Source organism: Apus apus, chromosome Z (assembly GCF_020740795.1).
Source record: "Apus apus isolate bApuApu2 chromosome Z, bApuApu2.pri.cur, whole genome shotgun sequence".
Classification (NCBI taxonomy): domain Eukaryota; kingdom Metazoa; phylum Chordata; class Aves; order Apodiformes; family Apodidae; genus Apus; species Apus apus.
The window spans coordinates 42,986,568-43,005,406 of NC_067312.1; the positions used below are offsets into that span (position 1 = coordinate 42,986,568).

An 18,839-nucleotide genomic window follows, 5' to 3' on the forward strand; every position below is an offset into this window, starting at 1 on the left:
TCACAGGGCAGTGCTGGCCCACAGCTAACTTTTCCCGTTTTTTAATGCTTTAGTTCTGGTGTGCCCAGCTACAAAGCCTAGCACCAGAGTTTGAAAGTTTCTTACAGTTTCCTTCACATACCAAAACTATCACTCACACTATGAAAAAGTGTTTATTCAGTAATACAGTAAGAATTGTTTGTTACTACCATCCCTAGTTTCAGTAATGTGTCTCAAATGTCCTCAGTTTACATCATGGAACTAAAAGAATCACACTCAGATTTGTTCGTTTTCTCTATAAATTCTAAGGATTTTATATAAATATATGTATAAATCTGCTTAAAATTTAGAATATATGTGAAGATAAACAGTAATTTATAATAGCTTAGCAAATGTCAACCTTACTCATTAATTCCTCATATCTTTTTGTAATTAAACCACTTGCTAAAATACTCAACTTTTGCTTTTTATGCTCAAGCAAAGGCTGTAGATTGAATTAAAATTTTCTGGGATTTCAGAAACTCTACAGCTTTTGGTTTTGTCACATCAAATACACATTTATTCCTTAGATACTTAAAAAATAAAGGTATCTGCACAAGCTACCAACTCTTCTATATATCTCCTTGCATGTCTTTGATCACACTCTTTCAACCATTCAGTAACCCATTGGTAATTATAACTTCTAAGATTCTTTAGCTTAAAAGGAACCAATTTATCACAGACTGTCATGAATCCTGGTTTTAAATTAGCAAGAGTCCAATTATCAACAGGAATGAGGGTATCTTTTTCCAATTAAAGTGACTGATTTCATGTAAAACCTTGTAACATTTCACTTTTTAATTACATACATCCTTATCAAATACAAAGAGATTCACTCTAATTTTATTTTCTATCCAGAAAATAAAACAAAAAACAGCAAACACTAATCATCAGCAATATAGTGTCAAACATAATAACACTTTCAGCATACTTTGACAACTTTGAATCCACCAGTGTATGAGGTCAATTATTCTTGTTTCGTTCCAAACATTTACTTCAAAGTCAAAAATAGGCTTTAACCTTCTACATCCAAACAACCCAGGGTACATCTAAAAATATTAAGCCAGTTAAAAGTCAAAACAGAAAACAGGATTAACACAGAAACACGGGCTCAGGATCATCCACATGTATCATTTATCTCCGCTAGAATTACTAGTTAAATAAGGATGTGGCAGTATAGACTTCTCAACTATTTATTTCATGAGAGGCTTAGAGATGGTACAACTGCTATGGGAAGACCCCACTGTTGACAACTGACAGGAGTACCTTCTTGATTTACATTTCTACTCACCCTGCGCTACAGCACTAGGGAGTGCACAACATCCTCAGCAGCTTTTAGGCCAGGCCTGGGAAAGACAGTGGCCAGGGACTCTTACCTTACTACCAACTACTTACACACTAGCAACTACATTTGTGAATGCAAACAGAAAAGCTGAGAGATGTAATCAAGTCAACTCATTAAGAGAAAATTAAAGCCCTGCTCCCTGAAAAGAGCTCATCTACATGCACAAACTCAGAGGAGACCAGTATTTTACTTCTATTTTTCAACACCTTTAAATACCTCAGGAGCACCCACATCACCAAGAAAAGCCTGATTTCTAAAAACTGCAAGTATAAGTGATGACATAAGGGAAAAAGTCCAGAACTGTCAACAACCCCTTGCTGAAATTCCTCCTACTAATGGGATGTGGGGGAGTGCCATTTCTCTGTCCACCAGGGCTCAATACCCTGATTATATCTTCAGTGACTCAGTTTGAAAGAGTAGAATTGTTGCATGGATGAGTCTGAAATAAACCTCAAGCAACCATTCAGCACGTGCCCCAGTCTTCCCAGCATTCCTGCATCCAACTCACATGATATTCAGTAAATCCCTGCCTGCTAATATAGACTTCACTATGCATTTTCCTTTTACTCTAAACCCAGAAAGGCAAAAATCATGTAAGTCTTTAATTAACAAAACATTAGGCACAATTCAGAAGCAGCAAAAAGGTCTCCTACTGGGTCATGCATCAGCTGCATACAGCAGTGCAAGACTTTTGTAGACACACATAAAAGTGTGCCTGCTAAGGGGAATAAAACAGAAGTCTACTGATTTTTTGAAAGAGGGATAATCCAAGGCTACTGTACATAAAATTCAGAGGAAGTAGAATTTTAGAAAGCTAAAAATCTTAATATGGAACTTGAACTAGATCTTAATGATTGTCTGGACAAAAAGGGTTCTCAAAGCCTTCTCATAGTAATACTCTAGTTTCCATGCTAATTGTAGGAAAGACTACAGAAATAAAACATGACAGAAGCTCACTTTTTATGGAAAAGGATGATACTGGAATACAAAATGCTAGCACATGTTATGCACAGCTTCTCATTTTTCTGAAAATGATAAAAATGCCAAAAGCATCAGACACACTCATACTTCACAGCATGCTGTGATTTTTATTTTCTTCATCTTTTTTAATTACTTTGAGTTACACTAAGTTGACAATCTCAAAACAGCAGTCATAAAATGACGATGTTTCAGATAGGAATATAACTCAGTCCTAGCAAAAAACTACTGACTTGCTTTGAGGTTCCATAAAGCAAGGGACAGTCCATCATTGTCACAATTAAATTGTTACTGCTACACTGGTGTAACATAAAAATCAAAAAAAAAATCCCCATTCTGTACCTAAGAGTTTACGGTCTGAAACCGGCTGCAGGAATGCTAAACACTACAATACTAGCAGATAGCTTCTCTGTAAGTTAGAACAGAAGGCTAGTATCACTATATGGTCATTGGCAGTAAATTTGCAAGCAGAGAAGGAAAAGGAACTTAAGGGTACTACAACAGAAGATCTTCTGAAGATCTTTGCATAACAACAGTTCCTTTTCTAGCCCAGAGCATTAAAGTCTGGAATAAGCCAGAAGGATCAAGTGAGAGAGTTGAATCAAAAGTGGGATACAGTGTTAGGAGACTGCAGAGAAGTCAAGACTTGTATTTACTGCAGCTGGGCAAAGCCCCATATACAAAAGGGGCTGAAGCAATTAAAAGGCAAATACTGGAGCAGTGAGGGAAGGCATTTAAGAAGCACCCGGCAAGAGAGTCTGCTGCATTTTGGGCTATGAAGTCAGTGCAGAGAAAGTCACTAATCCATTAAGTGGAATACAGCAATCCAATTTGGCACAAGGTTAACAAATTGAAAACAAGTTTTTGGCAGGAGCAAATATCTACACTCCAAAATAAGAGTGTAAAATTAATAACCTAGATAAGTTTAGTATACAAATGCATGGAAAAATAAACAACATAAGTTGATTTAATTACATACTCATGCATCTTAACTTTAAACCAATAAATGCTAACAAGAAAAAAGGCCCAATCCTACGGAGACTTTAACCACAATTTGTAATGCTTCATGGAACTGTTACGAAAGTAAGTCTGAAGGCAAGGTTCTCAAGTTAGAAATACAGGTATCCAGTGAATACTGCTGGTGTGATACTGTTGGAATATATCTGATAACGAACTAGATATCCTTAGAGAAAACTTAACAGTACTTCTAGCTTCACTGGGCAGTCACAGAGTACTTGTGTTACAGAAAGGTTATGACATATTTTGCCTCCTAGAGTTTACTGAAAACAAGGCACTTTTGAAGTAGTAATTTGTGACTAGTACCAAGAAACAGACTCAGATACATAGTATCTTTCAATGCTATTCATGTTTTAACTACTCATTAAGAACACTGTTTTGCAAATTTTGGAACCAATCTTGCTAAGTCTGGGAATCCTCACCTTCAGTAGAGCCAAGGCTGCCAAGTCATTGCAAGATTGGGCCTCAATCCCATGCAGTTAACTAAACAGCTATAGGCCCTAAAATAAGATGTAACTTGTGTGCTACAGATGTGCAGTATCACAGCAACTTTCAAACCCTTCAGCTTTTATTTCATAGATGTGCAGCATGACTCTAGCCCCTCAACATTTATGACTGATGCATCTGCATGAAGCTTCTCATGAATGTAGCAAGCTTCTGAACATCTTCTACAGTCACCGCATTATATAAAGAGGCACGGATTCCTCCCACAGATCTGAATTTAAAAGAGGGAAAAAAAAGTAAAGTTTTGTAAATACTAAAAAATACATTAATTTTCACAGACATTTAAAACCTACTGCTACTCCAAAGGGATAAAATTCACATTTTGTGTGAATAAGAAGCAACATTTAATTCTTCAAGACAATCTAGAGAAACTCAGTATTTTAGTTATTTACAGATCCAATGCTGTAGCCCTGTGACATCAAAAAGCTCTTTTTTATTCCCACAAACACCACTGAACATGAGAAGGAACTCTTGCAACTAGGTAGACAAGTCATGTAATGAAAGGCTTTTTACAGTGACAATCTGACTTCCAGAGCCACCTTCTTTGGTATTTGCACAGACCAAGACTGATCAGAGAAGGAAGCAGAACTACGTGAGCTCTGTAAGTACCACCTCACCTAATCAGTAGTTGAGCCAACCAGCAGTCTCCGATTACTGTCTCTAGACTGCTGTTCCCAAGTGATGCCAAACTGTAAGAAACAGCTTGTGAGTGAGAAAGGCTGGTAAGCTGATGCACAATGCCTGCTGTTATAATCCCTGTAGTAAGTTTCTTCTGCACAGGAAAGTGATTCATCTGACTCTAATGCTTACCGATGTCCTTTCAGAGATATCATGTTAAGTTCCACAGCTTTCTCAAGAAATTTCTTTTCTAGTGCTTCATCACCCTTGATATTGCCAATACGGAAAGGGACATTCATTCTGCTTCGGTTCTTTTTCTCTACTGGACACCTAGAAAAGTTGCAGAACATAATGATTAATCCATTCTGTGATAAATTTACATTTTTAGCTACATATAATTTCAGAAAGTGAATAATTACCATGAATGTCATTCCTTCACAACTGAAAAGTTCATTACTTTCTGTGAAAGAAAGCAACCTTCCTTTTCTAAGTAAATGTAGTAACAAAAACAGTAAGTGGAAGGCTTATTAACCCTTCCTGACATACCTAAAATTGCCCCAGAGGAATGCACAGGAGGACTGGTAAACAGACCTAATTTTAAAAAAACGTAACAAACCCAACCACACCACCCACAACAGTCTCAGTTAACATCGGTTACCTAGGAGAGTGTATTTATAGTGAACTTCAACTAAGTCTCATTTTCCTCTCATGATCTTCAAGGCCAGACACACATTTTTACTCAGCTAGTCACAAGTGCTACAAGAAATGAGCTTGACTCAGCTTAAGAGCTAAAGGAAGCATAAGGAAATTGCATAAGGAAATTTCCATGGATATTAGACTTCTGTTAGTGGATTCAGTCCACCTTCTATATTAGCAGAACATATCAAGTCAAGAGGTATCTCTAGAATAAGTATTTCACTGCAAACATGGCCACAACATGCACAAGGTGCATCACAGCTTTAGCATCTAAAAATTCCCTTTAATCTAAAGCAGACAATTGAAGATATGTTTAAAGAAAAAATTCTCTTCAATTACTTTGTGAAGGCAAGAATGACAGGTAAAAATATTTCAGTAATTTTCTTCAGTGGCTCTAGTTACAAAGGAGATAGGAAGCCTCCAGATTTGTTCTTCCCTAAGGCTGTGATGTTGATTATTGCAGTGATTCATTAGGAATATGCTTCCTTACAAACTGCATGTAGATTTCATACGTATTCTTCTATTTGACGAAGAATGGGTATAATTCTTTTTTAGTTCCTCTCTTGTTCCTTTGTACAGATGTCTCAGTTTTGAAGAATGAAAAAGATCGATCACAGTATCTGCCTATGTGAATTTTCTGCTTTAGATACAACTAGGAAAACTCCTCAGTAAGTCCTATGCTTGTAGACATTCTGCTGTTTCAGTAACTGCAGCTACACTAGGTTTTAGAAGAGCCATTTGTTGTTAGGCAAGCTAATGTAACTTCATGCACACTTCGGAAAGCAAACTGCAAATGGCATGCAGCACTTTGTTGAAGAAAGTCTCCATTCATTATAAGGCTTGTCACACTGCTTACCCAGTGAAGCATACTACAGATTAGGTGGCACATTTAAGCTGGAAAGGAAGCTTCAGATAAATCTTCCTTTTAGTCACAGATCCAGTAACAAAAATCCACAATATTAACTATAATGCTCAGTAGGATGCATGCAGCTTAGCGCTTGAAGGTTGCTTTACCTTCCCAATTGACTACTTACCATCCTATATCCATTGTCTTTCCCACTATCAAACAGCCTTACAGACCAGCTTGCCAGAAACAGATTTCTATTTGTCATAAATGTTTTTTTCAATGCTTCATTTGCATATGGAGGTTTATGAAAAAAAATCAGAATTTCAGCATGATAGGATCACAATCCTAATCATGGCAATGCTAAAGGCAAAGCTGTTCTCATTAACTAAATGGATAAGCAGAATGTACTAAATGTTATGATGAAACTACATTCCTGCCAATTAAGGCTGCAGCCAGCTTTAATTTAAAAACCAAATTTAATTTGCCCTATCTTAACTTTGACTTGAAAGTTAATTAGGTCCCAAAACTATTGATTTTATACTAAGGTAAAGGAAAACATATTGCAGTTTCATAGTCACTTACTAGTTTTTGAGTTGGTGATTATTACAACTATTTCAAATTACAGCGTCAGCTTTTAACTAAACACACTTTGAGTCCTGTGAGCTCAAAAATACCTTGTAACACTATTTACAAATCAGAGGGCTAAATCTCCTCTGGAAAACTAGCAAAAATAACTGAAGAAAATAAACTGTAAGTAATGGAAGTATACTACATTTTTACTACACCTAGGTCTGATCTTCCTATTTCAGAAAGTGCTTCAGAACTTTGAACGATTAGTGAATAAAAATGCTCTGCTTTAAGGAGAAAAGCAAAGTCCTTGACTACTGAAAGAGATGGTAGGAAGAATATGATGAAAAAAAATGGTCCCTTTGACTTCTTAGAAGCAATTTTTTCTGTTTTGGCCTGTATTTCCCCAACAGATTCAGTAAGCATACAAACCAGAATCTACATATCTGGGTTTTGTAAACTGTTCTCCTAGACTAGTTTGATATGCATGTTATTAATATGCTTCACAACTGGTCTATACAGAATAACTCAACATAACTCCTTAGTGGAATGAGATTCATAGTTATGAAGTGCATGACTTGAAAATAATACCAGTAGGATTCCAGGATTCCTCAACATTTTTATATGCTGAAAAGGTGCTGCAATCAGACCCTTAAGAGTTATAAATACATTTGGCTATGCAACAAGTATTGAAACCAGAGTGAAAAGAATGGAAACTTACACATAGAATCCGTTAGATTTGTCTATGATATCATAAATCATTTGTGATTTGATCAAACTAAGTTTATCCATAGCTGCAGCTCCACCATTATTCTTTATCCATTCCAGTACCAATCCCATGATATAAATACTGCAAGAGGAAAGAAACATGTTTCGGTCAGATTACTATTTAAAAAACAAAACAAAACCCCAAAAAAACCTCAAACAACCCACCACACATAACAAATAAGCAGAAAAAATAACAGCCCTGTTTACTGGTTCATAAATGTTTCAGGACCAAAATATTATGTTTGGGTTTAGGGTGCTTAAGATTAACAACTCAGAATCTGGGCTGTTTTACACATCATTACAACTCTAAACATGTAATGTTTTTCAGGCCCATTCTGAAACTCAAATGTTACACAAATCTTTTGGACAAAATTTAATCCTTTTTACCATAAAAAAAACATGTTCTGCAGAGCTCCCAAGGACATCCTCAGATGTGCTGCACAAACTGCCAGTTCATTGACCACTCAACTGCCTGTCAGGTCCTAAGAAGAACCACTTAGCACAAAAGACAGTAGCATCCACTGTGTGCAGCTGCTCTAGCAAAGACACGGGGATGAATCTCAAATATAAGTACATTAATAATACCAGAAATCAAATCTCATTTTCACAAATGGTAAATAAAAACTATAATCCCATTTCTGTCTTTTCCACATGAACAGTGAAGATTAGCAAAACAAATAATAATGTATTACACATTCATTACCAGTCAAGCTCTAAGTAAAGATTTGGAAGCCTGCTGGCATCACATGGCCTGGGACCAAGTATTTCAATGCTAGTTACTAAGTGCAACATAAAAAAATCTCACAGGCCTTTTTTTGCCTTTGTGCTCTGCTACAAACAAAACTCGCCTTGTTCAAGTTCAGGCATTTCCCACGACTACACCACTTTGCATAATTAACTGTTCACAAGTTTTTATGGCACATTTCCAACAAGTTTGTTTTTATTAATCCCTGCATTACAGATTCCAAGGGAGTGCTCAGAGAACATTACCCTACTAGTTTCCCTATCACACCTCTAGCAAGACGCTGTTTTAAACTTTGCTACTTTTAATTTTCATGGGGATGCCAGTGTCAAAACTTTGAAAACTGCAGAAAGACTGCAGAATAACCAAGGTTACAGATTGTATTTTATACAAGCACCTAATACCTTTGAGAGCACAATCTTGCCACATTTATGACAGCAAACTATGAACTAACCCAGCATAAATTAAGTGAAGTGTAGTCTAGGCTCTTGACAGATAGAGGGCCACATTGATCTCTTGCCCTACTTCCTTGAGTGAAGCTCCCTGGATAAGTAAGGTTTAAAGAAGTCAGCCTTAGATCCATCCACAAAACCCAAACAGCTGAATTCTTTTATCCTTCTTTTGTGTCAGTCAAAATAATGTTTCTGGAGCAATTTTAAAAGCTAAATAAGACACTGGAGTTTGGAATTGAGATTTCTATAACAAATTCATTGTTAATTTTAGCAAAGCAGATTAGGATCAAAAAGTCAGGCTCTGTAGTACCAAGAGGTTTAAGCCATTAGCATCACCTTAATTTAATGTAAAACCCTGCTGAAGTGGCTTTTGCAAATTCAGTTAATATTTCCTGTGCGATTGCCAGCAAACTGTTGGTGAACATAAGGAAAAAGAGCAGAGAAAGAACAAAGTTTTGCCAGTTCCTTACAAAAAACAGAAAAGATATTTAGAGCTAAGCCAAACAGATGTGCACCCTGCCAACACTTCAGCTTGTGTTACATTCTGGATTCTGGAGCATACTCCAATGTGGGTCTGTAGCATGAAGTAAAATCTGGCAAAACAGTGATCAGAAAGGAGAAAAACTGTTCATTCAACTTTTTCTGCTTTGTTAAGCTCCCAGTACCCTGTTAGTGATACTGACAGATACTGAGTTACAGCTAGAGCAGAACTACCTTTTCAGAAGTTTGCAGTGGCTGAAATAAAACTGCAGAAATTAATTTGGTTTGTTTTTCTAAACCAAACCAGAGGAGCAACACTGTTGTCAATGTTGAGATTAAGTAGAACTTTTGTTTTTCAAATGGCAGTAACTTCATACTTGGAAAACATGAATGGCTGGATTTAAAACCTGACATGTGCAAGTACACAGTGTCCGAAACAGTATGTGTGACTTGGCAGTTAGGAAAAAAGAAAAAAATGAATCAATCATGAAATAGAGGCTTTATCAATCACTGGAAAAAAAGACACACATTGTCCATGCTGCAAAGGCACATTCAGAGAGATAACAAAAATCTGGAAACACTGTAAGGTTAATTCTGGTCTTAGACACCTGCCCTAAGGATATTTGGTGTAGTCAGCAGATAGGGCAGACAGGTTGACAGAGTATATCATTACAGCGCTACACACTCTACAGTATGCATACTAGCTGTGCATTGTAAAGTCTGGAATAAACACATGCTCACAAGATATACTGTTCTTTGATAAATTAAGATAACTGCCTCTGTGATTGCAGAGGCAACAGTACACCCCACAGTGAAAATCAGGAGACTCAGATATCTGTATAGCTCCAATTTTTTCTGAATGTCATTCAGGTAGGCTTTATACTCAGGAATCACTCTACTTTATACAGTGTACTTGGTATCTGTTGGATATCTGTGCAAGTTAAGCCTGCAAATTCTGGAATGTATGAAAAAGCTACCAGAGCCAAGATTAAATATCAATAATATGAGACTGTATTATCAAATTATCAGAATCAAAAGGAATTTTACTAGCTATCAGAAGCTAGGAGATAATTTTTTAAAAGTACAAGTGGTAGTCTTTTCTGCTTCTTGCATACATGACATCACCAGGTACATGCCAATTTTATCATCTGGATTGCTAGCAATGGTTTTGAAGCTAGACCAAGTTTATTTTTGGACGCCAAGTCCAACACTAGGGCAGTACTTAAAGAAATTCAGAAGTTATACTACAGGGATAGGGATCTGAAGGTTCAACAGCTGAGAACAACCTCAGGAAGAAATTAAATCAAACCTGTACAGAGTGTTCAAGAATGAAGACTAAGGCCCAAATTACCTGCATGCACTGAATTGACTAAAGTTGTGTTCATGTTAGTCAGAATTAGATCATGAAACTTCTACAATGGAATCATAACATATAATATTTACTTCTAAAAATATTATGTCCTTTATGGCTGTGTCCCACTAGGCAACATCAAAGCCCACTAAAGTCATTAGACTAGACATTCCATATTTTCACTGGAATCGTGTAGCACTCCAACATTAAATTAGAGACTTAAACGTTTAACCTCTGAAACTTTACTCAGAGAGAGCAGCAGATGGCAGTGCAGTAGCTTGCCGAATAAGACGTATTAAATAGCAGGGTAAGTTACCTGTAGCATGGTGGAGTGTTATACAAAGAACCATTCGCTGCTTGCGTTTTGTAATCCAGTACTACAGGACATTCTTTCAGTGCAAATCCCAGCAAGTCCTCACGTACTATTACAACAGTAACTCCAGCACAGCCAACATTCTTCTGAGCACCAGCGAAAATCACGCCAAACTTCAACAGAAAGAAAAGAAATGCTTGCTACATGCATTCACTAGTAGATCAGAATCATAATACAGCAGGCATACAGCTCAGCTGAACAGCTTGGAGAACACATTTAAGATGGATGTACTAACAGTTGTCTCTTCTTGTTGCTGCACACTAATAAAAATGAACGTGCTACTTCACTAGTCAGCAACACTTCCCACTCATAACACACTTTACAAATAAAAGCAAATACTATGTTCTGCCTCTGTATTACTAATTAAAGAGATGTAGTAACTGTGAGGCACAGGAAGCTTCAGCAGCTTAAAAGAAGCAGTTACAAATTTTCTCGGCAAGGGGCAAATAAAAAAGGACAGCTAGATTTTGAAACACCAAACTTGAAACTTCAACATTTGTATCCACCATAAGATAACCAATTAAGAGAATACTGTTTCCTTAATTTCACTGCTCAGCATCTCTGGCCATATAGACATTTCAAACTGCCTAGTTATATGCATTCAAGTTTGAAAATGCTTCACTGCTTTGCAGCAACTGTGTGCAACACTGTACCTTGGAAACATCCACAGGTCTGGACAGGAAGTTTGATGACATATCACAAACCAAGACTGCTCCTTTGACATCAGGTACAAAGTCGAACTCCACACCATGAACAGTCTCATTAGCACAGTAATAGACATAAGATGCATCTGGATTCAGATTCCAAGTGCTTGGGTCAGGAATGTCTGAGAAAGACAAAAACCCCACAAAGGTTACTGGAGACAGGTAACTTTCCTAGCATGCAATTTTTCTTTAACATGGGACTTAAAAACCAAAATGACAAACCCAGAACAATTTTACAGTATAAAGTATGAATTATCTTGTGTACAAGAAAGATACAATTTATCTGCAAAGGTGCACTCCCAAAATTCTATGGTGAGCTGATTAATTAATTAATTGTTGATTACTGTCAGCTATTAAGCTGACAAACACCCCTCTGGTTTTCAGCCCTTTTTCCTCAAGGGATTTTCATCAGGTTTGCCTTAAGGGTCCAAAACAGCATTTCAGAGGAATTCAGGCACTGGACCCAAGAAGCCTCCTGATGCTTTTGGAACCACTATAGCATCTAAATTTTCACTGGCAAAGTTTTCTAAAGCTGTTTTTCTGTGCATTTCCAGAAGCATTTCAGTCGTGTCCAAGCTGAACACAAGCTGTTCAGCCTATCTCCCTACCTATCTCCCATTTAAGCTTTGCAACCAATTCACAAAACTAAGATTTCCTCTGTCAGCAAGCAAGATACAGGCATGCCCTGGCAGGACAGAACACGTTTTGCACAGAATATACAGTTGCTCTTCCTCTCTTCTCCAAAACACAACAGGGAGTAAGTGCTGCTATTGCCTCCACCATTATTTACTTCCCTTACCTACAACTACTTAATGCTGAATACACTCCCCCAGACTGAGAAGTTGTAGGTTTAATCCCTTGCTGCGCCTCAGAAGACAAACTTATCTCCCAGCTTAGTGCCTTAATTACCAGTTAGTATATTAACCTGTACGGAAATAGACTTAGTCTTCCCTGTTGTCACTCTACACAGGTCAAATGCTATAATTTGGATGAGAGGGAAGAAAAGTAAGCATGACTAGCAGGAGTAGAAACCAGAAATGAGCTGTCCTGCTCCAAGAAATAATTAGCTATATCCAGGAACAAACTACACACTTAAAATGTTCTTGAAAACAGATTCTCATTTGCTTCTTGCCACTTATTTTCTGGTATCTGCTCAGCCTAGTTTCACAGCTGTTTTCTGGTGGAGACTATAACACAGGCAGATGTACAAGAAACCCTTTGAGTACTAGGCAGCCACTCTAGTTACTGTTCAAGAACCCAAAAGGCGAGTTGAAACAATTCTTAGAGTGATTCAAAAAGGTAAGCATTCCCATGGATGGATGCAACCATCAACTTACTTGTATAGGATGCTAGTTTTGGATGAACAATATTCACTTTGGCATACTTCTCTGCTTCTTTAGCTGCTTTTGCTGACCAAGCTCCAGTAACCACATAGTCTGCATGTCTTCCCTCCTTTAAACCGATGAGATTAAGTGGAACTGCACTGAACTGACCAGATCCACCTCCTTGGAGGAACATAACTTTGTAGTTTTGTGGTATATTTCTGCATGCAAGAAATAAGCATTTATATTATTCCCAAACATAGAATGTATACTACTTGATATTATGCATTTAACAGCATCTGAGAAAGAGAACTGTAATTTTAGAAGACTCTGCACAGACATTGGGCCAAATCCCATTAACTTACCTCAGCATTGGTTTTGAGTAACCAGTTAAATATTACTACTATACATTTTACTGATTTAAAAATTGCTGAAAGCAAGCTTTTTTCCCCCTTGCATTGCACCAAAATTTACTCCTGAGCTTCACAACGTGCTGACAGTAGAATTCAACTTTGAGATCCTTCAATTTGCAAATGCAACTGCACTGTAAATTGTACTTGCAGAGAAAGGGCCAGGAGTCGCTCATACAGCCACAAAAATTACTTGTTCAAGTTATTCATTAAACTTCCTCTGTCAATCATTCTGGCTGTGACCGAAAATCTAGCTTTTAGATGAAGTGACCATCATTATTAACTACTACGAAAACATTAATTCTAATACACAATGTATTTATTTCAAATGACTAAAATGTGTCACACTATAAAGGAGAAAAGAGTTCCCGATCAGCAATTCTAACCCACATCCATTGAGCTTATGTTAGTAAAACCCAACTGAAGAGTAATATACAGATCACCTCTACACCACTAGAGAACTGATTTCTATTGTTTCCACTTATTCTTGAAGAAAATTGCTGCCTGTCATTAATTCCATGAAGGTGACAAAAATTAAAATTTCAGAAGTCAGTCAACTATTCAATATATAGCAGACATAAAAAGCATCTTAACCTAAAAAAATCCCTTTGTCACATTCAAATAAATCAGCATCAGACAAACAGAAGACCGATGTTCTCTCAAAGATTATCGCTGTATCTAAACAAAAATCCACCACACAAACAGGTGCTTTCAAGGAAAGATCTCCACATTAGTCATCATCCGTGCAACCAGAACAAGAATACAACAAAAAAAAAGCAGGAAGAATCACTTACAGCAATTCACGCAGAAGATTTTCTGCTGTATTTAAAATTTTTGTGAAGTCAGAGGTCCGATGGCTCATTTCTTCAGTGAAAAGGAAATAAGAAATAACATTAAACAAAAGAGTAATACACAGAATGCAATTTTTAAGTTGTACTAAGCTTTGAACCTTTTACACTACAGACTCAAAATGCCTGAAGGCTCCCATTCCCAGTTCCAACTCCTATTTGTTTTGCTGAGTCCCTCTAAATACTCACGTAATAACTATGTCTCCAGTCTTGTCGAGATCAAGGCAAATCCAGCCACTCACACTTGGCAACCACATGACCTTAGTAACCCCAAGACCACCTACCTACATTTGCATGAAAAAATACTCCCTAGAAAGGTCTAAGTTTTCCTCACTCTAAGAACATACTCTGCTACTAATGCCATAAAAAGTATAGAATAAGGTTCAAGAAAAACAACAACTTTTGTTCTTTTAATTTTAATAAGGCTTTTTCATGCAGTAATACTAATTAAACATTAAGTATACTTAATACTAGCTTCATATTCTTTCCTCAAACTGTAAAAGTGTACAATTTAAGCATGAATTCAAATCTTGCAGAGAGTGCTGCACATTCTACGTTTAGCAACTAGAGTTTCACAGGACTAGTAAAAAGACTGAGCATCTTCCTTCATAAAGTTTTTGTTCAGTTAGGGCTGAAAAGCCAGTCAGCTACCCATATAGCACAGGAGGCACCTCTTCCTTAAGACAGAACAGCATTGTTTCCTAATGGGAAGGATCCTATCCATCAAATACATCTGAGGTGTTTTGTCACACAGTATGTCAGATATTATATATGGTATCTGTATATGTGTATATACACAGGCTTGCATAATATCTGCACAGACCTGTAGTATTTTATAAATATATATTAAAATATTTTTAATGTATTGCCTACATATACACATAACACACACCTCCCTGTCCAAAGAGTCAAAAGTATATAAGTTTGACATATGATTAGTTCAGGTTTTTTCACTCTAGTCTTTTGGTTTGGATCACTAAACATCTGGCTACGTATCATTTTATGCTCTGCTGATGAATAGTAGATAAGCAGTATGAAAAAGTATCCTCTGGACATACACATTACCAGAATAAGGTAAGAAAAGGAGCTGAAACACCAAGTTCAAAAACTCAATTTTAATAAACAATTTGGTTAAGCATATACATTCTGAAAAACATAGAATGTTTAGTCTTACCAAGAACACTTATGCCAATTCCTTTGTAGTCCACCAATTCTTTCTGTGCTTCTAACAACACCTAACAGAAGAAAAAATCCACAAATAAATTAGGAGAAATTTCCACTGTCTGGAGTCACTGATACATCATGCATATGCCAGCTGCTCCATACTGCAATAACCAGACACTTGTCAGGAGACATTCCCAGAAGCATAGTCACCAACTTAATTTTGTTGTATCTCGCAGCTGAAGGATTTTGACAAGATAAAGCATAATTAAATAATATGTATGTTAAGTTATTGTTTCAACAGTTACACTTCCAGGTTTCAGAATGACTTCTAGGAGTTTTTGTTGGTTTGGGCTGGGATAGAGTCAATTTTCTTCACAGTAGCTAGTATGGGGCTATGTTTTGGATTTGTGTTGATAATGCCAGGATGTTTCTGTTACTGCTGAGCAGTGTTTATGCAGCATCAGGGCCTTTTCTGCTTCTCACACCACCTCACCAGTGAGCAAACAGAGTGTGCAAGACCTTGGGAGGGAACACAGCTGAGACAGCTGACCCAAACTGACCGAAGGGATGTTCCACACCGTATGACATCATGTTCCACATACAAGGCTGGGGAAAGAAGAAGGAAGGGTGGAACTTCAGAGTTGTAACGCTTGTCTTCCCAAGTAACCATTACATGCCATAGTGCCCTGCTTTCCTGGAGATGGCTGAACACCTGCCTGCCAATGGGAAGCAGTGAATTAATTCCTTGTTTTGCTTTACTTATTAAGCTGCCTTTATTTCAACACACAAGTTTTCTTACTTTTACTCTTCCGATTCTCTCCCCCATTCCACTGGTGGGGGAGCAAGAGAGTAGCTATATGGGGCTTAGTTGCCAGATTGGGCTAAACAAAACAGAGTTGGGAGCATTTCTTTACATAACACTGCATGCTTGCATGTGCAATCTTGCTAATCAACTGTCTTAAACCCATCCCCACACCTCCACCCTGTGTTCTTTCACTTGACTTGTGCAAACAGGATAACCAAGACACTGAGGAACTGGATACCTCAAACTGACCCAACAGGACAAGGCCTAGCATCACAGAATGAAGTCCCACACTTTTTGAAGATGAGCCTTCTCTATGTTGTTGATTAAGAAATTAAGAAAAATTTTGAGACAGCCAAAAAACACAGGTCACTCCCTCCTAAGAAGCCCTAGCCAGGTAGCCTGCACCTTCAACCTTCCATTTTTCCTTCTCCTCCCACAGTTCTCACATATCAGTAAAGAATTAGGTTCTAACCTTGGATCTACAGCTTCTGATTTCAGTAGATTCTGGTGTAAGTGCCAAAACCTTCTTAGTTCCCCCTCAAGGAAGCAGGAGGAAAGTGAACCCTAGTACTAAAGCCACAAATACAAATGCTGTATGCACACATTCTGAGATCTGGAAACCACATGCTCTGGACAGTTGCAGGAGCACAAAATCTACCTTGCTGACAGGGCATCTGTACAGCCTGCTAACTGTAACACAAGACGTTAACCAGAAACAAGTGTGCTGCTTTAGATGTTAAAAGCTGGTAAAGCTTTAACCACTACATTTCACACGCAAACTTATTCTCGTGCCAGAAAATGGAAAAGAAAACACACAGGCTTATCAGAAAGTGCTTGTTAAACTGCTTGATAGAATCAAATTCTGATAGTAACCTTCTTTATGTGACTATCTGCACATGCCTTGCAATGGACAGTTATGATATGCCTCATAATAGCCATGAAGAGCTCTGTCCAACTTCTTGCTTCAGTGAGTCTGAGCGCCTCGTATGCAGTACCAGGCACAGTCAAAGTGAAATGCTAGTCCACTTAAGTTTGCTGAGTACCGGATTTTCAAGAGGGGAAAAACAAAATAACAATATGGAATCCTGCTGTGCTCTCCTCAAACCCTAAACCAAGTTCCCTGTGCTCTCTATTGGAGAGCTGGATACTGGAGCAATTATATTAAGAGCAAATTTTGGAGCCATGGATTCAAACCAGAACAACAAATTTATTTGCACATAATCTATAAAGGACACCTTCCTCAGACAAGGTGGGGGGGTGAAGCTGATGTACAACAAATTTTCACCTAAAAAAATTGTTAAAGAAATAACACATAAAATTATGAAGAAAAAAATTACAAATTAAACACAGAAAAAAAAACACAAAAATCCTCCACGATACATAGCTAGTAAGTGGAAAGCCAGATGCATACAATCCGGCAGAAACCAACCCCCTCTCCCTATGTAACTAGATAACCTATGGCTGCTGATGCAACATTCCAGAGGGTTGAGCCTACACTATAGCAATTATAATTGTTTAAATAAAGACTTTCAAGGAATGACCATGTTACTTATCAGCTGACAAATAACATACTCAACACCACTACCCTTGAGCATTTAAGGACTTACTTCCCCCCCCGCAAACTGATAAAGCCCTTGATAGGATCAGATTCAGAAGAGTCTCCCGGAGAGGAGTCCCAAACCCACATCAGAGTGCGTTTCCTACGAAACAAACCTGCCAGGGCATTTAACTGGGCGCGGATAGGGAGAAGAAACGAGATTTCGTTGCTATGCGGGCAATTCTTTTTCCTGCTCTTCACTCGAGCCTCCCCAGCCCTCGCCGGGAAGCGGGATGGGGGGCGGGATGGGGGGCAGGACGGGAGGCGGCGGGTCCCGCCACCGCCCCAGCCCCGGCGAGAGCCCGCTCAGCGCGCAGGCAAAGCCGGCTGCCCCGCGGCGCCGGGAGGAGACGCACAGCCGCCCCCGCCCTCCGCAGCGACCCAGCCCGCGCCAGGACGGTCCCCCAGCCCCTACTCACGGAGCGCGGCAGCTTCGCCGGCCCAGCCCCGAAGTTGGCCACTTGCCGCCCGCACTCCATGACAGCGACGGCGCTTCACCCCGCTCCGGCTGCAACCCCGCCGCTCCAACCCGCCCGGCCGCCGCTCCAGCGCCGCTGCCGCCCCGGCGCCCCCGCCGATATAAACGCCCCGCCGCCGGCCCGGCGATTGGCTCCTGCCGCACGCCCCGCCCCGCCCCGCCCATTGGCAGCGCCCGCTGGCAGCGCCCCCCGAGGAGACTGCGTGACCGGCTGGCGGCGGCGGCGGGGAGGGGGCAGCGGCACCCGGGGCGCTGCTGCCCGCCGCCCGCCCGCCCCCCGGGCAGGGGGCGGCAAGGACTCCAAGCCATCGGCAGGGTTCCAGCGTGCCTGGCACTGGGAAACCTTGCCAAGGCATCGTTGCACACGCGGCCGCGGGCGGAGATATAGATAGATTAGATAGATAGATAGATAGATAGATAGATAGATAGATAGATAGATAGATAGATAGATAGACAGACAGACAGACAGACAGACAGACAGACAGACAGACAGACGCACACCTATGGTAACTCTACTGTGGCTGCAGAGCAGGTTTCCTTGTTGCAAAAGTAATCTGTATGAATGCATGAGAAATTAAAAATAGACATCTACAGTTACAACGAATTTCAGATGATACTTCATCAGGAAAGAGGTGGTTTCACAGTTCACAAAAGTCTTTGCATTTTGTGTGAAGTTCTTTCCTAGAGAAGCAGGATCTCTATCTCCTGTAATGCAAGACATTCAGCATTTAGGCTACCATGCCTAACTACTAAAC

The 18,839-nt window shown here is 39.1% G+C and overlaps 1 protein-coding gene across 1 annotated transcript; it reads right to left on the reverse strand.

Annotated features, from left to right (window-relative positions):
- Positions 1-794: 794 nt before the first annotated feature.
- PSAT1 (phosphoserine aminotransferase 1) lies at positions 795-18,151 on the reverse strand. Its single transcript, XM_051642320.1, has 9 exons — positions 18,026-18,151; positions 15,215-15,275; positions 13,987-14,056; positions 12,798-13,003; positions 11,410-11,582; positions 10,700-10,869; positions 7,312-7,440; positions 4,673-4,810; positions 795-4,073 (listed from the first exon to the last, which is right to left on the reverse strand). Exons 1-9 carry the CDS (start codon positions 18,083-18,085, stop codon positions 3,968-3,970), a joined length of 1,113 nt encoding a protein of 370 aa, XP_051498280.1. The 5' UTR covers positions 18,086-18,151; the 3' UTR covers positions 795-3,967.
- Positions 18,152-18,839: the final 688 nt, after the last annotated feature.